Source organism: Dasypus novemcinctus, chromosome 10 (genome assembly GCF_030445035.2).
Source record: "Dasypus novemcinctus isolate mDasNov1 chromosome 10, mDasNov1.1.hap2, whole genome shotgun sequence".
Taxonomy (NCBI): Eukaryota; Metazoa; Chordata; class Mammalia; order Cingulata; family Dasypodidae; genus Dasypus; species Dasypus novemcinctus.
In genome coordinates, this window is record NC_080682.1 from 84,530,882 (window position 1) to 84,556,882 (window position 26,001).

The 26,001-nt window shown below is 37.2% G+C and overlaps 1 protein-coding gene across 5 annotated transcripts in view; it reads left to right on the forward strand.

Moving 5' to 3' along the window:
- The window catches only part of SBF2 (SET binding factor 2), a 685,940-nt gene that overhangs the window by 397,190 nt on the left and 262,749 nt on the right, over positions 1–26,001 (forward strand). For all 5 annotated transcript variants that reach the window (XM_058305757.2, XM_058305758.1, XM_058305761.1 and 2 more), the window contains 2 exons: positions 268–377; positions 1,804–1,953. In XM_058305757.2, coding sequence (XP_058161740.1) covers positions 268–377; positions 1,804–1,953 — 260 coding nt within the window. The remainder of the gene's footprint in view (positions 1–267; positions 378–1,803; positions 1,954–26,001) is intronic.

Below are 26,001 nucleotides of genomic sequence, written 5' to 3' on the forward strand. Positions count from 1 at the left end.
TAATGTAATTTTCCTTTGGATTATGAATGAATTTGCATAATAGTTAAGTGTATCATTAGAATCCATTCTGTGAAATTATCCTCAATAAACCTTGACTAGGCTGAAAATTTAATCGGAATAGTGAAATGAAATACTTTCCCTTTGCCAGCTAAAAAGGGGAGAAAAAACTATGTATTGTTCAGGTAAATAGTCTTAAAGGAATATTCCCCTTTTTTAGTTGCTGAAGGAGTTTCATTTATATGTGTTTTCTTTATTTTCTTTTACTAGTTTCAATAATGGATAAGATGACAACAGTTTTCAATAGTGCACAGAGACTGGAAGTTGTTAGGAACTGCATCTCATTCATATTTGAAAATAAAACTTTGGAGACTGAAAAGGTAATAAAATGCCGTCTTCCCCAAGTAAGCATTTATCATTTCCCTTTCGGATTTACATGTCAGGTTGCCAGCTGATCTTTCCTCAAATTCTATCCCTTTTCCCTATAATGTCTTCTTTCGTTGTTTTTATCATTTTAAATGAATAGTATATAAGATTTAAAACTGTAAACTAAGTCTAATTATATGACTACCTGAGAAATACTGTAGTTTTTTATTTTCCTCAAAATTTTAAACATTGTTCATTAAACCTGACTTTGATATACTTAGAAAATAAACATTTTAAATATAATTGTATTGCAAATAATCTAGTCAGAATATATAATGGATTATAAAAGCTGAATTATTCAACTTAAATGTACTGCTTTAAAGCATGTTTTCTTCCTTCGTTCAATAGAGCAGTTGGAACATAATGTAATCTTTTCTTGATGACTCACTGTCATAGTTCTGTACATCTATTACAAGGGCCTGGTAAAACATGTACAGGCTTTTATCTGTACTAAGTGACCCCAGCCTCTTTATGTTTTAAGTTTGGAGTGTGTTTTGTTTTTTTTGGTATTCACTTTTTTTGTGTGTGGTTGAATTATTACAAATTTTCTTTTACTTCACTTACTTTCAGCTTCATACCTGTTTTCTTGTACCCTACCTCCCTTAACAGAATCACATCCTCCCACCCTCAGTCTTCTCCTTTCTTTCTAACTTGCTTCTGAGTTTGGTTTACGAAGTTAAATAAGCTTATTAATATTTTATAGTAATGAAATAGGACTTAAATGGTGAACTGAAGGAGACATTTTTATGGATAAAGGAGTTTTAATGCATAAACTTAGAGAGCTCTATTTTTGTTCCTCTGAGTCTTGTATCTAGCTACCTTTGTTTTCTTTCTCTTTTTCTTTCTTTCTCTTCTATTCTTTCTTATTCTTTATGATATTGAAATGAGAAGAGATTGTAGAACTTTGCAGGCATGAATTAAAAGTGAGTAGTGATTAAATAGCTGACAATTTCAAAGTACGAAATCTCCTGTGTTTCCTGGCATTTTTAATTTTCCTTCTATTCTTGCCATGGAGGATTGGCCAGTTATGTAAAGAAGGTATCTAAATGCCTAAGGTTTAGACTCATGCTCTAAAACCATAGTCAGTTTGTTGACCAAAGTTTTGATAAGATTTTTTAAAAGGTGGTATTTATTGCTTTTTCAATTTATCATGTAAACTAATTCTACTTATTTTTCAGGCTGGATTACAAAAGAAAAAATAACTGCAAACCATTTGTTCTATAATTGTTCTTAATATCAAACCTGCTCCTTTTCAGGAATTTGTTCTACTAATAACTTTGTTAAATGGTCTGAAGAATGCGCTTGAACTTTCAATATGATGTTTGAAAGTAATTTTTTTCCAGTAGTGCCTTTGATCACTTGTACCTCTTTTCTCCTCAGACCCTTCCTGCTGCACTGAGAGCCCTAAAAGGAAAGGCAGCAAGACAGTGTCTCACTGATGAGCTGGGTTTGCATGTCCAACAAAACCGGGCAATATTAGACCACCAACAGTTTGACTACGTAATAAGGATGATAAATTGTACTCTACAGGTAATTTTTAGTTCTTTCACAATATTTCTTTGATTTGAGAATATTCTATTTTTTGCCCCAGGAAGTTCAGTAATTACTAATCTATGAAATTCTTGAGCCTTCCAGAATTAATAGGACAAAGAATCAGTATCCATACTATTTCTGTCAGAGACACTGATTTACTTGGTATAAATATTAAGAATTTTTCATTCATTTTTTGTTTACTTTTGAAAAAAAATTCCAAATTATTTTACTAGTTCTCTAAGCAGGCTTTGTAAAAATGAAAGTCAACTTTAAAATATTTTATTATATATTACTTAATGTCTGTATTCACTTCAGCCTTTTTCTTTCAGTTTTTGGTTGCACTATTAAGGCAGAGGCCCATGAATAGTGAATAATCCAAATGATAAATGAATTACTCAATTAACTGTTTATAAGTACTTTGTGCATCTTACACACAAAAAATATTTACATTTGGCTTCAAAGTATGTTTATGATTTTATAGAAAAAATTGCTCACAAAATACTGAAACCCAGTTTAGAAGCAAATAATCTGGTTGCCCCATCCTATCTTCCTTGTTAGATATTCTATGACACTGTCATCATATTCTCTGTAGACGATGCAAAAATCCTTTCTCAAACCTTGTGCACAAGGAGAAAATATTGAAATGAAGATTTCAAAGGCTATCTATGGGACTCCAAAGAAAGTAGATAAAACACATGTTAAATATTGGTAAATTGGAAAGCAAGAATTGCAGGGTGTAATTAATAATAAAATTCGTGGATAAAAGAAGGCCTGAATAAATGGAAATACATATCTTGTTCATGAATTGGAAGACTCGATATTAAAAAGAGGTCAGTTTTCCTCGAAATAATAGAGACAGACAGTACAATTCTCATCAGAATCATATCTGAAAAAGCAAAGGCCCAAGAATTATTAATACGAACACACTCTTGAAGGAAAACAACAGTGTAGGAATTTGCGTTGTCGGATATCAAAATTAATTTGAGTGTAGTAATTAAGATGGTGTGGTATTGGTACAATCACAAACAAATTGACCAATAGCACAGAATAGAGAGCCCAGAAACAGACACATACGTGTATGGGAATGTGATTTATGACAGACTTGGCATTTCAAATCAGTAGCAAAAAGTTGGGCAATACAAGAAATGTTTCTGGGACAACCAGACAACCAAATGGAAAAATGTACACATACCTCATACCATACATACATGAATATCAATTCTATACCAATTAAAGACTTAAGTATGAAAAGCCAAGTATAAAACTTTTTGAAAGCAACAGATGATATCCTTATGAATCACATTAGAGAAAAATTTGTTAAACAAGTCACATATAGTGTCAAACACAAAAAAGAAAGATTGACAAGTTCGACTACATTAAAATTAAGCACTCTGTACATTAAAAGATACCTTAAAGAAAGTAAAAATGCAAACATCAGTGAGATATGATTGCAAAGCATATAACTGTCAGTGAATTAATATTCAGATTATAAAGAACTCCTATAAATCAATAAGTAAAAAGCAAACAGCCTACTTTTAAAATGGACAGAAGACTTTATCTCACAAAATGGAAACCCACTTGGTAATAAACATAAAAAAAAAAGGTCTATGTCCATAATTAGAGAAATGCTAATTAAAACCATGAGAGAGTATTTTATCCCCACTATTTGACAAAAGTTTAGAAATATGATAATATCAAGTGTTGGCAAAGATATGAAACAAATGGAACATGTAAATAGTGCTGGTGAAAGTGTAAATTGTTATAATCACTTTGAAAAATAATTTTTCATTCTCTGATAGAACTGAATGTGAACATATTCCTTGACACAGAAATTCCACTCTTAGAGGACCTTTGCCCACATATATCCATAACATGCACAAAAATAGCAGCATTGTTTGAAATAGTAGAAAATTGGGAAAAACTCATTTGTCAACCAGCAATAAAATGCATAAATAAATTATGGTATCTTCTTAGAAACTTACACATATTTAATGTTTTAGGGTACTACTACTATATTTTTTGCAGGACATACTTACCTTCTCAAAAGCCATTTAAGAAGCATATATTTCTCAGAAATTCTAACTTTATATGTACAATGATTCAATCTAGTATCAAAAATGAAATCTTATAACAAGCACTTTTTAGGTTGTATAAGGGAATTAACAATGTAAGAGATGATTTACCTTAATGGAAATGCATTCTTTAGAAGGTAAGAGACTAGCTATAATAATTTATATTTATAATAGCAAAAATTAAAAGCATCTTATATGTTCACTGTATGATATTGGTTAATTACGGTACAACTCATCTTTTAAATACCATTCAATTGCTAAAAAGCAAAAAGGTAGATCTCTATGTACTGATGTGGAAAAACTCCCATTATATATTGCTAAGTGGGCAAAAGGAAGTAATATAAGGTATATAATATGATTCTGCTTTGACCTAAAGTTACTTGTATGCATGTTTGTATGTGTATGTGTGCATATGTATATATTTATATATATCATAATAATCTGAAAGGATTTTTACTCTAAATCCTTAATAGTGGTTATCTCTGGAAATTAGGATTAGGAGAGTTTTGACTTCCAATTATTTTAAATTCTTGTCTGTTTGAAGTACATACACATTCCCTCCACCCACACAAATATACCTATATATCACATATATATTTAAGTTATATAAAATATTTAACAATCATACATTGCTTTTATAAAAAAGATTCTGGATGGAACACAGGGGAAGGGGCAAGCTGGTGGCCAAGTAAGGAGCTCCAAGAGTCAGCTTGTCCTACATGGCAGTTAGTAATCACCCAGAGCTATCTAAAGAACTTGTTTGAGGGTTCTAGGAGACCCAAAGAACATCCTGCAAGATCCTTGAAAAACTGGAAAAAGAATGCCCATCTGCAGTGAAGATTCATGAGTAGAGTACTCCACACCACAGAGGCTGGTGCCCATTCTCCACTGGTGGCACAAGCCACTTTGGGAGCTATTCCATGGTTGGTGTTGGATGCTCCATTTCCCAAAAATGGGAGAAAGAGACAATCAGGCACTGACTTCAGCTACTGATTAGTAAACTCAGCTGGCTAAAGTATAATCCTAAGAACAGTTAAGGTTTGAAACTGTTCAAGTCAAAAAGAGGCCAGTAGCCACCATTTTAATTCTGCCCCTGGCTTAAGGGGAAGGAGAGCTGTTTGAAAATCACAGCGACAGTAGGTACTGGCTTCTTTCCACCCAGGTCAGATTGTAGCCCTAACCTAGACTCCAGCCCCATCTCTGGCAAGGAGGAAGCTGGTGGGACCTGCAACTGCCTCTCCAGGCAACTGAGGGGCTTTTGGTCAGCACAGACTGGATAGTTAGACACCTGGGGCTCCATCTCCACCTGCCAATAGGATAAGAAGGGAATTGTCTTTCCTCAGCCTCTCTGGGTAACTGCAAGTGCTTTAAACCCACACAGACTAGTTTGTTGAGCATCTTCAATTCCAACCCCATACCTACCTTCACCCGTAGTATAGGAGGGGTCTGGTGTTTCCCCAACCTCTCTGGGCAACTGCAGGCACTTTCAGCCCACACAGACTGGATACTTGGACACCCTTACCTCCATCCCTGCGCCCCAGTAGGATAAGAGGGGAGCTGTGTTTCATCAGCCTCTCTGGAAAACTGTAGGTGCTTCCAGCCTGCACTACTTTGTTGGGCACCTGTGTTTCCATCCACACCCATTAAAGAACAGAGGGACCAGTACTCCTTCATCCTCTCAGGACAACTGCAGGTACTTCTGGCCCATACATGTTAGATTGTTGGGTACTCTGGAGGTTCATCCTCACACAGAAATGGGAGGAGGGGGGCAGAAGTTTACCTGGTCAGCCATGGTCAGTTTTCACCCACACAGCTTAGTTTGCTGCTCACACCTGCAGCTCCATCACTACCTGGGCAAGGGAGGAAGGAGTGTGAAGCTTCATCAGTCTCTCCAGGCAACTACAGATAGACTTGACCTGCACAGCTTGGATTACTACACATGGCTGTAGCTCTGTCCCTACCCTTGACAGCAGAGAAAAGTGGAAAAGCTGCACTGGTTCCTGGGGCAATGCAAGCAGTTTCATCCTCCACAGTTTACAGTAGCAACTATATCCTTGTTTCTTATTATACAACCAACAAGGAAGAAAGGGTAAGAAATCCCTAAACTAAAGAGAGAAATTGCACTGAGAATAAATGTATCTATTAAGCAAGATATAAAGGCACCAATAAAAAAGTACAATCCATACCAAGAAGCAGGAAGATGTGACCCAGTCAAAAGAGCAAGATAAGCCTTCAGATAACATAAAGGATTTGAGACAACTGATCACAGGTGTTCAAACAAATCTCCATAATAAATTCAATGAGATGGCTAAAGAGAATAAGGATATTAAGTCACTGGGTGAGCAAAAAGAAGAATTTGAAAGCACATGTAGAAAAATAGATCTTATGGGAATGAAAGGCACAATAAATGAAAATAAAAATACACTGGATTCATGTAATAGCAGATTTGAGATGGCAGAAGAAAGAACCAGTGAGCTTAAAGACATGGCTCTGAAAGCAAACATACAAAACAACAGATAAAGTAAATAATAGAAAAAATTGAACAGGGTCTTAGGGAACTAAATGACAGCAAGAGATGTGCAAACATATGTGTCATGGGTGTCCCAGAAGAAGAGAAGGGAAAGGGGAGAAAAGGAATAATTGAGGAAATAATGGTAGAAAATTTCCCAGCCCTATCGAAGGACATAGATAACTGTATCCAAGAAGCACAACGTACTCCCATCTGAATAAATCCAGATAGACCTACTCTGATGCACATAGTAATCAGAATGTCAAATGCCAAAAACAAAGATAGAATTCTGAGAACATCAAGGGAGAAGTGATGCATCACATACAAGGAACACCCAATAAAGTTAAGTACTGATGTCTCATCAGAAATCATGGAGGCAAGAAGGCAGTGGTATATATTTAAGATACTGCAAGAGAAAAAACTCACAGCCAAGAATCTTATATCCAGCAAAATTGTCTTTCAGAAATGAGGGCAAGTTTAGAATTTTCACAAATAAACAGAAACTGAGAGAGTTTGTAACTAAGAGACTGGTTTTACAGGAAATACTAAAGAATGTGTTCCACCTGAAAAGGAAATACAGGAGAGAGAGGCTTGGAAGAGTGTCTGGAAATGAAGATTATAATGGTAAAAGTAACTAAAAGTCTCAAAAGAGTGGTGAAAATAAAATATAACAGCTAAAACCCAATGGTCAAAATGGGAGAGGTAAGACTGTCTTTACATTAATAATATTGAATGTTAATGGATTAAACTCCCCAACCAAAAACATAGACTGGCAGAATCAATGAGAAAATATGAGCCAGCTATATACTCTCTACAAGAGACTCAATTTAGACCCACGGATACCAATATAGTGAAAGTGAAAGGCTGGGAAAACATATTCTATGCATGGAGTAACCAAAAAGAAAGCTGGAGTAGCTATACTTATATCAGATTAAATAGACTTTAAAAGTAAAAACTGTTATTAGAGAAAAGGAAGGGTGCTCTATATTAACACGAGGGACAGTTCACCAGGAAGAAATAACAATCATAAATGTATAAAGCACCTAACTAAGATGCCCCAAATTACATGAGGCAAACACTGGCGAAACAACAGGGAGAAACATATCTCTACAATAATAGTTGGAGACTTCAATACACCACTCTCAGGCCTGGATAGAGCATCTGGGCAGAGGATCAATAACAGAGAATTTGAACAATATTATAAATGGGCTAAACCTAATAGACATATACAGTACTTTGCACCCAAAACAGCAGGATATAAATTCTTCTCAAGTGTTCCTGGATCCTTCTCCAGGATAGACCATATGTTAAGTCACAAGGCAGATCTTAATAAATTCAACAAGATTAAAATTATACAAAGCACTTTCTTTAATCATAAAATAATAAAGTTGGAAATCAACAAGAGGTGGAAAAAAGGAAAATTCACAAATACATGGAACACACTATTAAATAATAGTGTAAACAACACACTATTAAATCAATGGATCAAAAAAGAAATTGTGAGAGAAATCAATACATATCACAAAACAAAAACAAAAACAGAACTTATCAGAACCTATGGGATACAGGAAGGGCAGTACTGAGAGGGGAACTTATAGCCCCCAATGCTTACTTATATAAGAAGAAAGAGCTAAAATCAATGACCTGACTATACAGCTGGAGGAAGTAGAAAAAGAAGAGAAAACTATTCTCAAAGCAAGCAGAAAGAATGAAATAACAAAGATCAGAGCAGAAATAAATGTAATTGAGAACAAAAAAATCATTAGAGAGAATTAACAAAACCAAAAGTTGGTTCTTCGGAAAGATTAACAAAATTGACAAACCCTTAGCTAGACTGACAAAGAAAAAAGAAGATGCAAATAAATAAAATAAAAATTGTAAGTGGGGACATTACTGTTGACCCACAGAAATAAAAGAGATCATAAGAGGATATGTATGCCAACAGTACACTAACATATTAGGCATTCTAGATGAAATCGACAAATTCCTAGGTATATATGAAAAACCTGCACTGACCCTAGAAGAAATAGAAGACCTCAACAAACCAATCACAAGTAAAGAGATTGAAAGAGTTATTAAACAACTTCCCAAAATGAAAAGCCTAGGACCAGATGATTTCCCTGGTGAGTTCTACCAAGCATTCAAAAAAGATTTAATACCAATCTTATTCAAACTCTTCCAAAAACTTGAAGAAGAAACGCTACCAAACTCATTCTATGAAGCCACTATCACCTTAATACCATAACCAGATAAAGCTATTACAAAAAAAGAAAATTACAGACCCAGTGTTCTAATGATTACAGATGCAAAAAATCCTCAACAAAATATTTGCTGATCGAATCTTACAATACATTAAAAGAACTATTAATCATAATCAAGTGGGTTTTATACAAAGCATGCAAGGGTGGTTCAACACAAGAAAAAAGCAATCAGCATAATACACCATATTAATAAATCAAAGAAGAAAAATACATGATCATTTCAATTGACACATTTAACAAAAATACAGCATTCTTTCTTGATAAAAAATACTACAAAAGATAGTAATTAAAGGAAACTTTTGATAAAGGTCTGATTTCTATTCTAAGTAAAGAGATTGTATAACTCAACAGTAAAAGAACAAGCAATCCAATTGAAAAATGGACAAAAGACTTAAATAGACATTTCTTCTAAGAGGAAATACAAATGGCCAAAAAGCACATACAAAATTGTTCCATATATCTATTAGGGAAATGCAAATCAAAATGACAGTGAGATATCATCACCTACCACATAGAATGCCATTATTAAAAAAAAAAAATCCTGGAAAGAATGTGGAGAAATAGGAATGCTCCTTCACTGTTGGTGGGAATGTAAAATGGTGCAGCCTCCGTGGAAGACAGTTTGTCAGTTCCTCAGAAAGCTACATATAGAACTGCCATACGATCCAGCAATTCCTCTTCAAGGAATATATCCAGAAGAACTGAAAACTGTGGCACGAACAGTCATTTGCACACCAGTGTTCATAGGGTTATACACAGTTGCCAAAAGATGGAAATAATCCAAGTGTCTATCAACTGATGAATGGATAAATAAATGTGGTATATACATATGAAGGAATACTATGCTGCTGAAAGAAGAAATGAAATTGGGACATATATGATACCATGGATTAACCTTGAAGACATTATGCTAAGTGAAATAAGCCAGACAAAAAAGGACATATATTGATGGTCTCACTAATATGAGCAAAATATGAAGAATAAATGCATGGAGTTAAAACCTAGAGTATAAGTTATTAGGAGATAAGAGGAAGGCTGAGAAGAGGTACTGATAGTTAATTTATGTAGAAGTTTTAATTGACTGTAAAAGTGTGGAAATGGATAGAGTGGATGGTAACACATTATAGTAATGCAGTAGGTTTATAAATAGGATTGTGGCTTAAAAGGGTAGTCTAAGGATATAAATATCAACTGAAAAAAAGCCAGAGAATAATGTAGGGACTGATTAACATTGTGAACCCAGAGTTGGATGTGAATTGTGATTAATAGTACAAATACAAGAATGTTCTTCTATGAAGTAGAACAAATGTACATCACTATTGCAAGTTGTTAACAATGTGAAGAAGCATGGGAAAAATGCAATTAATATAACCTATGGACTATAGTCAACAGCAATATGGTAATATTCTTACACCAAGGCCAAAGATGTACTCTGTTAATAGTCAGGGGTATGGGGAAGTGGACTTGGCCCAGTGGTTAGGGCATCCATCTACCACATGAGAGGTCCACGGTTCAAACCCCGGGCCTCCTTGACCCCGTGTGGAGCTGGCCCATGTGCAGTGCTGATGCGCGCAAGGAGTGCTGTGCCACGCAGGGGTGTCCCCCGCATAGGGGAGGCCCACGCGCAAGGAGTGCGCCGCGTAAGGAAAGCCGCCCTGCATGAAAGAAAGTTCAGCCTGCCCAGGAATGGTGCCGCACACATGGAGAGCTGACACAACAAGATGACACAACAAAAAGAAACACAGATTCCCGTGCCACTGACAACAACAGAAGCGGATAAAGAAGATGACACAGCAAATAGACACAGAGAACAGACAACCGGGGTGGGGGCGGGGGCTGGGGGAGAGGGGAGAGAAATAAATAAATCTTTAAAAAAAAAAATCAGGGGTATGGAAAAAATATACCAAATGTACACCACAGATCATAGTTAATGGTAATAGTCCAATGATATTAACTCATAATTTGTAACAAATTATTTTCTCATAATTTGTAACAAGTTTTTCCATAACAATGTAGTATGTTGGTGGAGGGATATTGTATGGGAGTTCCACACATGTGCATAATTATTTTGCAAGTTCACAACTTCTCTAATAAAAATATATATTAAAAATAATAGTAATAAAGATTCTAGTTTTTGTAGAGAGGAAATTACTGAGTACCCTTATTAGAACAATAAAAGATAATTAATTTACTCTAAAAGCCACATGGCTTTTGTTACTTTACTGTTCTAGAGAATGAAGGGGTAAGGTTAGCAGATTGAGGCCTCTGGAAGCCCTAAAATTAGATAATTCCCTGTATCCCTAATAATTGGTGATAAAACTACAAACTTGACTATTCTAGGAAATTTTTTTCCATTAGTGCTTTCTGTGCTGTTTACTGAAGAATTACATTATAAAACTGTCTGTAAACTTAATTTTAGCATATATGCATTAGTAAGTTGCTTATAGAATTGCCAAATACCCTAAGGGTACAAATATTTTTCCTTCTCATTTGAATAATCATATTTCTGGGAAAAAGCATAGTTTTATTTTTTGTTTTTTGGGGTTTTTTTTTTTGCTGTTTTCAAATACATGTGGATTGATGGACACTTAATATTTTACAATACAGTATTTCATATATACATAAAAATACTATGCTTCATTCCGGCACATGCTGTTGTTTAAAATTATATAGAAATCCTTCTCAGTTATAAATGGACTCAGATGTGATATTTTTATTTTAATGTCTTATTTATTACCAACTTGGGATTTATTAGCATTTATGTCCTAGTTACAATAGTATTCTTATGGGGATTTAACATGACATTCTGAACATTTTTTAAAAAAGAATAGACTTTCAAGGCAGAGAGTCCAAACATCTGTGTTAGTGTTTTATGAAAAAAATATTAATGAAATGAACTAATTTTTAGGTAGTTATTCAAAACTTTGGTAATTTTTGCTTTTTGTGACCTAGAAATTATCCTGTCCTTCCTGTTCTCAAGGGGAAATGAAATAGAACATCAGTACTGCCAAAGCACTATTTGTTTATCAGTTTCTTTCCATGCCAAGATAATTTTTAAAGCATTGGTTTAGAGAGGTTATAGCTTTTTCTAATTTATTATCTCATTTGAGATATTCATCACATTTTTGTATTTTTTAATAATTATCTCCCCCCAGAATCATGCCCTTAACTATTTCTATTTTAGCAGATATATTATTAAAATCTTTCAGCTGTAAAGATTTTAGCTTTTAACATTAAATTTAATTTCAAAACCTCGGGAAGTCCTCCATTTCCAGTATTATGATAGACTACATGCTGTAAAGGGCTCTCTCAGTAAAATAAAAACACATCTTAGACATTATTTTTTAAAAACATAGTGTTTTTTTTTTAAAGATTTATTTTTTATTTATTTCCCTCCCCTTCCCCCCTCTCCCAGTTGTCTGCTCTCTGTGTCCATTTGCTGTGTATTCCCCTGTGTCCACTTGTGTTCTTGTCAGCAGCACCGGGAATCTGTGTCTCCTTTTTTGTGTCATCTTGCTGCGTCAGCTCTCCGTGTGTACAGTGCCACTCCTGGGCAGGCTGAACATTTTTCACGTGGGGCAGCTCTCCATACAGGGTGCACTCCTTGCAGGTGGGGCTCCCCTACACGAGGGACACCCATGCATGGCAGAGCACTCCTTGTGCACATCCGCATTGTGCGTGGGCCAGCTCCCCACATGGGTCAGGAGGCCCTCAGTTTGAACCCTGAACTTCCCTTGTGGTAGGGGGATGCTCTATCTGTTGAGCCAAATCTGCTTCCCTAAAAAACATAGTTTTTGATACATTGTTTTCTCCCAAGAAAAAGAGAAAATCATCTCTAAATTGCCCTCTCTCACCTGTTGAGTAAAGGTCATATGGAGGAAATCAAAGCCCTACATTTAGTTCTGGGAAAACCAGAATTGTGACTACAGTTAAGCCCTGGCCTTCATAAAGTTGAACTGGTTGAAATTAACATTTTTACTTTAGGCAAAAAACTAGAATTTTACGTCAGATAAATGGAAGAGGAATAAAGTAATCCCTCACTTTTACCTCCAGAAGAAGCAATTGTAAACCCTTTCTGGAATATTATGTCTTCAATTTAGGTAGTCAGGAGTCCCACAGATTAAATTCAATGAAATACGAACTCACAATTTATAAGTTATTATGATGAAAGAGATTGTCGATGTGGGAGGAGTAGGGTGGGGGGTATATGGGAGCCTCTTATATTTTTTAATGTAATAGTTTTTGTGATCTATGTATCTTCAAAAAAGGAAAGAGGTGTTGAATACATAGAATCAGTGTAACTGTGGGGCAATGGAAGTGTTCCACAAGATCATGCCATGATGGATATAGGACATGTTAAATTACACCAAAAATGTATAAAAGTCTATAGGCTAAAATGTAAACCATAATGTAAAACATAACTAAAAGTTTAAAAAATTGTATAGTTTAAAATATAAACCATAATGTAAACCTAAACGGAACCATGTTTGAAAGCTATCATTTCAATATCTATACATTAGCTGCAGCAAATATAATATGAACATGTAAAAAGATCACTGTTGGGGATGGGACAAAGGGTTTGATGTTGGATATGTGGGAGTACCATAAATTGTTTATGTGAATTACTGTGACCTAAAACTTATGTCAAGAGAAACTTAATAATCAGGAGGGAAAAAGAAAGAAAGGAGGTAGACACTGAGGAAGAAATGGAAGAAATTGCCTTGCCACTGTACATACAGGGCAACACCTGTAGCAGTGATGAAAGGCAAAATGTCAAAAACAAGCTTTTTCATTTTTCATTTCTTTGATACCCCAATTTATTTTTCCTTTATTTAATTTTTCTAAATTTCTATGTATTCTATAGCTAACCTTTAAACCCATCACTATATTAAATTTTACTATTAATGGGAAAAAAAAGAAAGAAAGGTAATTCAGTGCACGTGCCTAGTGGGGTCTGGGGCGGCACCTTGTAATCAAACAATATTCTGCAGTAAAATGTAGAACCATGAATAGCCTCCTGTCAGTTCAGTTGTCACCGAATGAGTTTTTAAACTTTCCTTGTTGAGAGCTTTGGGGTTTCAGAACTACAGATAACGGCTTGTGGACTTCAATGGTTTCAGCCACTGATGAGTGGTACAACAGAACTGTTAGCACTAAAATGGAAAGAAAACCTCAACTCTAAAGGGATCCTTGAGTTGAGTCCTCAAAAACAAATAAGATTTCACAGACAGGTACCTCAGGTGAAGATAATGTAGTAAGATTGTAAAAAGCAAAAGCTCTTAACATATTGTGAGGAAGGTAAACAGACTAGCTTGGCTGCAGGGGAGTGGTGTGAAGAGGGGGAGGGTGGGCAGGATATAGAGACAAGGTTGGATAGTTTGATAAACAAAATTTGATTTAAATGCTAAAGGGGATAGGCTTGATTATGCACACCAGTGGGCTAAATCAATTAAAAAATGTGGTGTGTACACTCTTAATGTAGATTTAGAATTATTTGTTAACAAATGATACATGTTTATTGTGTTGAACAGCTATTAAATAGGCAGAAATTGTCAGAATCAACTATTTCAAACCTCCAGAGTCCACACCAATAAAAAAGAATGAACTATGCTTTACACACAGCATGTGCTTGAGAATTGTTGTCAGCAATCTGTGAACCACACTTAGATTAAAGCTGACCTACCAGAAAAGTAAGAATTAGGTCTCTGCACTATTGAGACACTAAATCGAATCATCCCTAAAGCCTATACTGCTCTATACAATCCAGTCATGAGCCAATAAACTCCTTACTATTAAAAAAAAAAAAAAGACAACTAAAAACAAACTCCCTAGTCCAGTAGAAGAACTCTATACAATATCCAGGGAGGAAAGGCTGGTAAATTAGGGTAAAGACCAGTAAATTACCTTTCTGTGCAGGTAGACACCAGCACCCATCCCCACCCTTATAGCCTGCAGTAGGGTCAGGCCGCCCCTGTAGTATCTTGCTGGTGCCATAAAGGGACATAAAAAATCTACTTCCCCAGGATCTGGGGTGGGCACATGCTGATTGCTGATCATGGCTTTTCATTAACAACTTCAGATATCTGGGAGCCTGGCTCCGAGCGCAGCCATTATTCCAATCCTCCCTGTACAAAGGTGGTGGAGGAGACTTAAAGACACTATGCTTCCTTAGAGTTGTAGAGGACAGGTGAAGGGCTGCATTTGCTAGGTAGGTCAAGAAAGCATAGCTTTGAGTAGCCATGAAAGAAGCCCCTAGTGCCCTTCCTAGCCCTTCCCTCCTCTCTCCAGGGCAGTTTGGAGCTGTCATCACCCCTTTGTGGGTTTCTCACCTTGTTTCCAGCTGGGAAAGACTGACTTGTGAAACTTCTGTTTGGTGTGCCTCCTTCCCAGACAAAAGCAGCCTGAGACAATGAAAGACAAATAAGAAACAATTGAAAAAGGAACCAAACAGAACTTCTGAAATTGAATACCATGATAACTGAAATGAAAAATTCACAGGAAGGTATTAACAGCATATGAGAGCAGGCAGAAAAAAGAATCAGCCAACTCCAGGACAAGACAATTGAAATGAGTCAAGCTGAGAAGCAGAAAAAAAAAAATTATTATAAAAAGCAAAAATAGCCTAAGAGACCTCTGGGATACCATTAAGTGTACAAATATACGCTTTATGGGATTCCCAGAAGGAAAAGAAGAAAGGGACTTATTTGGGAAGTTAAATTTTAACCCCATGGTAATCACAAGGAAAATAAGTAAACAAATACGTAATTGCCAGAAAATACAGTAAATGTTTAATCAGATTAGACACAGCAAAAGAGAATTAGAATGAATGGAAAATACGGAAGAAAAGTTAAGGGAAAGTGTTACTATAAAAAAAACAGTAAGCTGTACTACACAGTGCTGTGTGCTTAGTGTGACTTTAGCTGGCAGGGGCCAATGGTCAATATCTCTAAAAGTAACGAAGAATCCTGCTTTATTAATGATGAGGGGCTTCAAAGTCAAGTCTTAGATTTTGTAAAAACTTAAAATTCTATCCACCAACAAAATGTTTTTTATAAAATTTCATTGGTTGCTGTATGCTATTTTTATATTGTGCTTCTTAAGGTAAGGGCTAGGAATAGTGAAGAAATCACTTAGAGGTTTAATTGTAGAACCCCTAAACTTTCCACCTCAGATGGACTTAACTTTCTGCAAGTTTTTAAGGGCACTTAATCACTGATGACAAGTCCTTATATATGAGGTAAAAATTTGGGAGGTATTGTCAAGAATACAGTAATCAGTAAAATATATCCTGCTTAATTTTGGGATGTATTATACTCCTTTTCTCTCTTCTCTTCCTCCAAACATTTACTGATTTCTATGATTACTGGTCTCTGTACTTGGTTCTGGACATACTGAGATGATTAATATATAATCTTGGTTCTCAGGAAGTTCACAGTTTAGAAGGAAAGACTCACAGGTAAACCAGTGTTTTTAATATAATAGGATAACCTCTGATCAAGACGCATGAAAAGGTGCTATGAAAACTTGAATAAAGTTCTTTGATTTAGAAGGGGGAAGGAGATGGTCACAGAGGACATTTATTAGACAAGGATTGGGAAGGAGGGTATTCCAAGTAGAGAGGGTTGCTAGCAGAAAAAAGTATAGATGGGCCTGTGTTTCTTTTGAAAACCAAAGAATATTTCTGCATAGCCAAATGTAGTATAGAAATGTGGTGGGAGAAAATGCAAGAAAAGTAGATAGAATAACTCGAGTAAAGTGAACAGATTGAATACATACATTTAATCTTTGCTACCTCCCCAAAACCCAATAAAACAGCAGTAAAGGATTTTTTAATGCATAAATCCATGACAAAACAGGAGAGGAGATAATAGTAACAAAACCCAGAAAACTGATGATTAAGTGATTTCTACTTAGCAGACCCAAAAAAGCCTTTTTCTGACTGGCAGTGGGGAAAGTCTTGAAGCAGTCCCATTTGCAGAACCCCAACAGGCTCAGAAATTAGTTACATCAATATCAGAAAAAAAACCCTAACAGGAGAAAAAAAAGTTATATATATATATGTATGTAAGTATATATATACAGAAATCACTGTAATACAGACGAGCTTGTAACAATGAATGGTTAAAACTTAAGTTCAAAGAAGAAGGCCTCACTTCTGTTGCAGAAATACACATAATGGAAAGTCCACAAGAGTTGATGACGCTTATTAGCTTTGTGATATTGAGCAGTTTTTTAAGTACTCAAAATCCTCATGCCCTGTTTGATTGTTATAAGGCTCAGGTGAGTTAATGTGAGAGTCTTTTAAACTGTGAAAGCCTAAACAAGTGTTCACCATCATCATGGAGCTTTTGTGTCCACATATTCCTTTCACAAAAACTGAATTTCATTCTTTGTGAAGTGTAAAAAGGGTCTGGATATTGGGTTTTTGTTATATGCACCAAGACTCTTAATTGATTTATAAATTCATACATTTTCAAAACTGTTCTTCCTTCCATTACATTAATTGGTCTATAAATTGCAGCATATACTTTCAGAACTGTTCTTCCTTCCAAACATTTTTCTCCTTTATTCCCTGATTTTTAAAAGTTTTATTAAGGTAGAATTTATATACCATAAAATTTACCCATTTTAAATGTACAAATGAATAATTTTTTTATATTTACAGACTTGTACAACCATCAGCACAATCTAATTTTTTCCTTACCCTGAAGCTGCTCTATTCTGAATTGCTCACCTTGCAGATTAGTTAATGCTTTCCTGATCTGGTTTTGGTCTCTGTAATACCTGATTAATAAAGGCCAAATCCAATTCAGGGGTTCTCAAACACTCCTTGGATGAATAATGGAATACATAATTCATTTCTTGGCTTTTGATGTAAATGTAATGTGATGGACTAAAAGAGCCTTTTCTCTAGATCCAGAGACTCAATACATATGAGGGTCTAAACATAAAGGGAAGAAAATAAGAAAAACAGAATACTTGTTTCATAATTAGTTCATGGCCAGAAGACTATGGAGGTAAAATATTTGTTATCCTTGGATAAGATAAGCAGGGAATAAACAGGAGCATTCTGGACATGCACACTGGAAAACATACCCAAATACCTCAGTAAATGTTATCAACTGCAGTGGGATATAGATATTCTGGCAAGCAGTTTTTATTTCATGACAAAAACAGATGGTTGGATGTTGATTTAAAGAAGTCAGAAACAAAAGGACTTTTATACAAAATATTCAGAAATGTCATATCTATAGACAGAAGTAGATTAGTGGTAGCGTAGGGCTGGGTTAGGAATGGGGAATGACTTTAAAAAAAAAAATGCTAGCTGATAATTAGGAAATAAAAGTGAGAGGAGCCACTTCCACTTCCACCTTATGAACCCTGACTTTGGGAAAAGCTTCACCATATATTGATTGCTAAGTCAGAGTATATATTGCATCCTGGTGTACATTACCCCAACCTCACGTAGTTTAGTGATCTTCAAAAGGCCACAGTTCTATAAGGCTATTTGCTTAAGAATGATGCAGAACATGGTAAGACCAGAAGTCCATAAATATGAATCCATTGTTTTACTTCATTTTCTATAAAAAATAATGGATGTAGCTCAGTGGTTGAGCACCTGCTTCCCATATACAAGATCCCAGATTTAATACCCTGTACCTCCTAAAAATAAAAGTTTTAGCCAAAAGCATTGCTATACTAAAGACCATGGCATTCAACAAAGCATTCCATATGACCACAAAATGGTGGTTTTGACAGAATTGTGGATGGTAAAATAAATTCATATCTACAGTATGTATCTATTCTAAATGAGAAATAAGTGCTGTCCTTTACATGATGGAAGTATTACACTATAATCACCACGTATGGTTGGCTGGCTCCCTAAGGAATGGTGCCATATCAGAGCCAGGGTTGGTCACTTAGCAATAGATTTTATTTTATCAGTCTTAGTGAGTGGAAATCTTTGTCACTCATTCATAATCTCCATTCCTGCTGCTGTGTCCACTTTTTTCATGAACCCATTGAGTAAGGACAAGGTTGCTGTGGAAGGAGACTGACATAACCACAGATTGTATCATCTTGTCCACCTAATTATTAAAATTCTTCTCTACCAAGTTTGCTTTTCAGTAAGCATTCACAGACATGAATATCTGCATACTGTATGCCATTTCTAGAGGATTGTCCACACACCTTCTCCCCAGAATTCATGGTCATTAATTTTCCAGTGTTTCTTCCAAGTCCCTGATCATCTAGTCACTGCCCATAAATTATTGTAGATCCATACCTCTGGCCATGTCCCCTTCTAAGCAAAATTACTCACTGCTCAAAGTCCTGCCTGTTGACAGTGTTTCCCTTCAATATTGTCCTTCATAGCTATCCCAGAGTGAAGCAGTAAACCTGTAACTGTCTGATTTTAGCTAATGCCATCATATTATACAGTACAATCTGTAAACAAGGGCAAAATTTTCCCTTCCTCAGTCAGTTGGAAGTGTACTCTCCAAGTGGCTATAGGTATAAGGCAAGAGAGAGAAGGCAGTATTTCAGGAATGTGAGCCATGGACATTTGGTACACTTGGTAATATTACTCGTGCCATTAGGACCTGTTTGAGCCTGATTTTGTGTATACCACTATCTCTTGATGATAGAGACCTTTGGTGTATGTCTTCATAACTTGGTAGGTTAAAAAAACATCTATTCCACAATTGGCAGCTCAAGTTGCATGATAAGTTAATGGCCCTTAGTCAAGTGTTCTTTATTAGAGTTCAGCAGGAAGCCAGAGGTTCCTTCCTCAAAAAGAGAATAATAATCTGCAGAGGAGGGCATAGCTTTGCTCTAAAAGGGTCTGTGCAGTGATTAACCAGTAAGGGTTTGCCAGAGTCTCCACAGAGCATCCCAATTTGCTATAAGCACTTTAAGTACTGTTGGACATGTTGGGGTCATATGGGCCAAGTAGCTGACTCTTCTTTTGTTCTGGACCCTACTCAAAACTGGCAACTGTTCAAATTACACAGTATATACACATCTTTTCAAGTTACAGAGAGTAAACTGCCCAAACAAGGTATATTTTGTATCCAAAATCTAGAATCTTCCAGGCATTGTACCTCTTTTTCAGTAGTAGGAGGAGCCAGATGCAGCATTAAGCTCTTTACCTTGAAAGGATTATTTCAGTGTATCCCAGACCATTGTACCCCTAGAAATTTTACTGATGGTATAAGACCCTGCATTAGCAGGACAGAGAACTTTTTTTGTCTTTACTTCATTTGGGAATAAATTGCCAATATGATGCCCATCACATGATTTTTGGGGGTCCACAAAAACTTCAAACTGCCACACTTTACCTTCTGGACCCCAAAAGTACTTTTTTGCATATGCAAAATACATTCATTCCATCACAATGTTTCAAAAAGACTTAAATCATTTCAGTAACAATATTAAGTACAAAATCTCATCAAAATCAATTATAGACATGCAGTCTGTCTTGGGGCAAAGTTTCCCCTCAGGCTGTGGACCTGTGAAATTGAGAACAAGTTATCTGCTTCCAATATACAAGGGAGGGACAGTCATAAAATAAATTTTCCCAGTGCCATAGGCAGAAACTGGAAGGACAACAGGGGTCATGGGTCCTAAACAGTTCTGAAAACCTGCAAGGCTTACTCCATTAGCTTTCAAAGTCTGATTATCATCTATAGAACCAGGGTTTCTTCTTCTTGGGGCCAGCAGTCCTACCCTTTCCAAGGGCTTGCCCAGGGACCATGTTCTCAGCCCTACTCTCATGAAGCATCAGGGTGGCAGCCAAAGTCTAGGTCTTACCCTCCCCGGGCATATGGTGATGGACAGGCTCTTCCCCATCCCTGGGGAATGCTTTTCACCCTCTCTGAAGCCTGGGGCGGCAACACTTCCTGAACAATGGAGTGGAAAGCCCGCCTTCTTAAAGCTCTGGGGCTGGCATACTCACCCTTTGCACACATGGGTGGGTTTACTCCCTGGGCCTGAGAAAATGTCGTTAGTCTAGACCTCAGCCTCCATGGTCCTGCCTTTGAGGTCATTTTTCCTTAAATTTCCCTTTTCTGTTCCTTTTTAGTCCAGGCTGTCTGTGGTTATATTTATATTGATCTCACAAATAACTTGTAACTTTCACATACAGGAAACTGGTCCAAGTCCTCAGACAATAAGATTTTCCACAGATAACTTCCTGGATAACTGCATTTCCAATCCTGACTTATCTGAAATGACTGACTGATTCCAAATTCAGGTAAATCCTCCATTGGGCACTATTCTCTGGGGAATAGCCCAGAATTTCCCAAATCAATAATATATGGTTTCTTTGTGCCTGGGAGATCAGTTCCCATTTTACTATGAGCTACTAGGAGAAGCCAAGCTGCACTTTCCTTATTTAGTTTGGAAACCTCCTCACCTAAGAGCTCATCACTTTCAAATTCTGCCTTTCATCCAACGTCTGAACACAATTTTGCCAAGTTCTCTGCCACTTTAAAACAAAGATTGCTTTCTTCCAGTTTATAATGACATATTCATCATTTCTGTCTAAGGCCACATCAGAAGTATCTTTAGCATCTGTATTTCTACCAACAATATCTTCAAAGCAATGTAGGCCTTTTTAATCAAGCATCTCACAATTTTTCCAGAATCTCCCCCTTACCTATTTTAAAAGCCCTTTTTAACATTTTTGTTATTTGCATAGTAGCATGTACCCCACTTTTCCAGTACCAATTTCGTTTTAGTTTGCTAAAGGCTGCCAGAGCAATGTACCAGAAATGGGTTGGCTTTTAAACTGGGGATTTATTATAAGTTTGCAATTTTGAGACTGTGAAAATGTCCAAATCAAGGCTTCATCAGGATATGCCTTCTCCCTGAGCTGCAGGGCAAACGGTGGTGTAAGAAAGAAATCTTCTGGAAGAAAATAAGGCTCACCCAATTGTGTAGAGGAAAAGAATTTATTCTCAATCTTGCAAAAAAGGGCGCACAACCACAAAATGTGGCTGGTGCCCCAAACAAAGAAAAATGACACAATTTATACCCCTAAGCCTAGCACGCAAGCCCTTCCTCTGTTTCTCCATAGATTGGATACTTCAGAGGTTATAGCCTATCCGAGAAGTCTAACTTCCCCATGCAATAACCGCTTCCCCCATCACATTTCAACCATTTTAGCTTTTACCTGCTCCTTTTGCCAAATAAGGAATGGAATTTAGTACTGAATTGGTATTTACTTAGCTCTTGTGCATCCTTTTTACTGGCTATAGGACTGGCTTAAGCTGGTTTTCTTTGTTCCTGCTTAACCTGGGAGGGAGAGACTGAGGCAGTAGGCTGCCAGGTTACATTAATTAATATTTTCTTCCTTTATGTGAAAACTAAACTAATCCATCTCCATTTTTTATAATTGCCCCTCTTTCTTTTACACTTCTTTTAGTTTTCTCATTTCTATTTTCAAAAATTTTAAGAGGTATCTCACACTCTTCATCATAGGGATCTCCTTCTTTAAGGGGGTACAGATTGTTTTACCTATACTGTATGGGCATTTGTTTGGTTAGAGCAGCTTCGATGAGTCTTTGAACTAGCCCTCAGACACATGGAATGATACAATATCCAACTGTGGTAAGCACCCCAGCTGAGATAATGAGGGAAGTTAAGATGGACAGTGCAACCCCTTTCCATTTTCCAAACTAATTTTCACGCCATCCTGTGAGTAAATTGCTAACGCCAGAATGCTCTGCTAATTCCTCAGATAGATCTATTAGGCCTTGTAAAGCTTTAGTGTTAGTTCTGTCAGGGGCAATGTTATTGGGGGTGAATGTACAGCAACTACCTCCAATTATAACACAGACTCCCTCTTTCTCAGCTAACATTATATCTAAGGCCATTCTGTTTTCCTATGCCATTCTGCTAGTAGCATCTAATTATTCTGCAATTCCCTTAACTGCATTCCTGGTATAATTAATAAATCTGTTGATTATAATAAATGTAATTAATCTAATCTACATTTTTATTAATGGTGACCCAGCAGAACAAGAATGACTCAACCCCAGCTGCTACCTGATTTTTAACCTTAAATTCATCTGGGACTCCTAGGGGAAGTCCTATATTGTTTAAATAGATCTGCTCGTTAAAAGAACCAAGTAGATTTCTCTCCTCTCTCCCTTCCTGGGATGTTATTTTTGCTTCTCTTTCAAATGCCAAGGTGAGTGGGATAGCCAGTTGGACCAGAGCACAGCTTCCACCCCACCTCTCGGCAGTATTGGTTGGAGAACACCCTTTCCACAGTATTACCACAGGTCTGCTCAAGGTTTGACCAAACTGGAGAAATTGTCAGTACGATTACTGCTCACATTCCACACTCATGTACAAGAGGCCATAGTTCCAAGGTCCTGGAATCCTTATCCCTGTCTAGAGAGACAAGCAGGTGATTCCTTGGGCCTAGACAGGAGGTGGGTATGGCTTTGATGTTTCCATTTTTGACCGGTGGGAAGTGAGAGGACAATGTACTACAATTTTCACCAGGCGTAGCATTCTGGAAGAGGAATATCATGCCCTTAAACTCCCTTTCATGCTTTTCCATACCTAGCAGAAAGAGTGCAATATGAGTTGTGGGTTGGCCTGTTGCACAAGCGTTAACAGTTGCTTTTGTTCAGATTCTGGACTGTATATTTGATCCATTCTACCCAGGCATTGTGTCCCCCTATCCTGTCTCTATTTCTATGGTTTGCCTTAACTCTTCTGCCTCCTTAAGTATTCTGATTGCTTTGGGATCATTTTGAATTGGAAACTGGCTTTTGGTTGGTTTTCCTGTGGTATTTCTGAAGGGTTAGTGGGAGAGGGCCATGTTGATGTCCTATCTACAGGGAGAGGAAGGACTTGGATATGGAACCTCTCCAGAGGATCTTTGCCTGTAACATCTGCTTCCATTCCATATACTCTGTCGACCACTTGGTCCCTGCCGCTGCTCCTAGTTTCTAATTTGTCTGTCTTCTTAGTAGTTATTACTACTGGATTGCACTGAAGACTTTTGCAGTCTGGCAGTGTATTACCTTTATAAAAGGTTATTTAACCCTTTAATGGCCTCGAACTTGGTGAGACTCATCCCATATTCACAGTCCATTCCTTATACTAGGTAGTCCACCATACATTATCCCAGGAGGAACAAGGGAGGGCTTCACTGTAACTATTCGCCACTGGCTCCGGGCATAGGTATTTATTTTCTTCACTCCGCCATTGCTGGTGCTCTAAATTTCCACAGTCTATTACTTGGCAGGTGTTAAACTGCACAGTCTGGGACTCCAGACCTTCAGTCACATTTATAACTAACTTGATAGGGCTAGTTGTTTCTTGGGTTTGAAACATCATGGCTAGTAAGATTATCATCTTTGACAAATAATTTCCCCTTCCTTTTTCAATTTGATTTTAATAGGGGGTACTTGCAAACCCCCTCTGTTCCCTTCTCTCACCCACACTTCCTCTCTGATATCTTTTTCATCTTTTTCAGTGAGTATGGCTAAGACTACTTCCATCTGCCCATCTCTTACTTCCAACTTCAGACCCTTGAATACTTTTAAGTTCCTTCCCAACAAATTACTCCCGGCTTCTGGGATGTACGACAGAGGGCCTACAATTTGATTGTTCTCCCAACAAATATTAGTGGGAGAAAGAATGGGGACCTCAAATCCTTCTCCTTTTACCCCTGAGACTGTAAGGGGACTGCCAGAGAATTTGGTTCTTTTGGGAAGATAAGTCACAGAGGATTGGGCTGCCCCGGTGTCCAGTAAAAATGTATTTTCTTCCTGACATGGCCCCCCCCTTAAATTTACTAAACGTTCCTGGTGGGCTTTAGAAGTGAGGAGCCTCAGACCCTTCTCCCGGGAGAGGAAGGGGAACGACATGGGGTCCCAGGGTTTAGTTTTTGCAGCTTTTGTTTCTGCAAGCTTAGTCTTGGGGTCTAGATTTTCAGCTGTCATAGGATAAAGAGTGGCCCCCTTTCCCTTTAACCAGCACACAGCATAGTCAGACTCTTCTTTGGAAAAGGGTGTTTTCCCATTAACATACAGTACAAGGTTGGCACAAAGCCAATCCTCATCTGCCCCGTATTTTAGCCAGAATATGTCAGGCTGTAAAATACTTTCCTTTTTTCTTGTCTTTTCCTCTGGTCCAATTACTTTCAGTCCAATGCCTTAACATCCTCCCTAATGGACTATCTGGAGGAATATCTCCAAGGGATCCGACAGATAGATACCCGCTTCCCCTTTCTCCCAGTCAACTGACTGCCTCTTTCCTATTCTGAATCTTGTCTGGGTCTTTTTCTCTTTAATCTTTCACTTCATCCATCTCTAGCTCTTTCTCTCACGGGAGAAGGGAAAGGTGGATTGGGACTTCATACTCACTTAGCACAGTATGTCACGCATCTCATGCACACGCAATCAACCTCAGACTCATCAGAATTTCTGACCTCCAAGGAAATTCTTAATAGCCTTTGTTCTTACCTTGGTCTATGCATGGAATCACCTGGTCAACGAGAGGCAGATTTTTCCTTCCCTTTTTCTTGCCCACAATCAGCAGATCTAAGCATCTGTTCTCTGGTCTCTTGGCTGCCAGAAGCAAGGCCCCTGCCGGTGGAGTCTAAGACCGCATAAAAACAGCAGGGCACGCCTCCCTGTCATCCACCCCAGGGGTCTGCTCTCTGAAGCTTCAGAATCACAGACAAGCCCCCAAAGCTATAAGAAAGAAATCTTCCTCTGGAAGAAAATAAGGCTTACCCGATTGTGGAGAAGAAAAAATTTATTCTCAATCTTGCAAGAAGGGTGCACAACCAGAAACCGTGGCTGGTGCCCTGAACAAAGAAAAATGACACAATTTATACCCCTAAGCCTAGCACGCAAGCCCTTCCTCTGTTTCTCCATGGATTGGATACTTCAGAGGTTACAGCCTATCCAAGAAGTCTGACTTTCCAACGCAAAAGTTTTTGATTAGCCACTTTCTCCATCACATTCCAACCATATTAGCTTTTACCTGCTCCTTTTGCCAAATAAGGAATGGAATTTAGTGCTGAATTGATATTGACTTAGCTCTTTCTCGTGCATCCTTTTTACTGGCTATAGGACTGGCTTAAGCTGGTTTTCTTTGTTCCTGCTTAACCCAGGAGGGGGAGACTGAGGCAGTAGGCTGCCAAGTTACATTAATTAATATTTTCTTCCTTTAA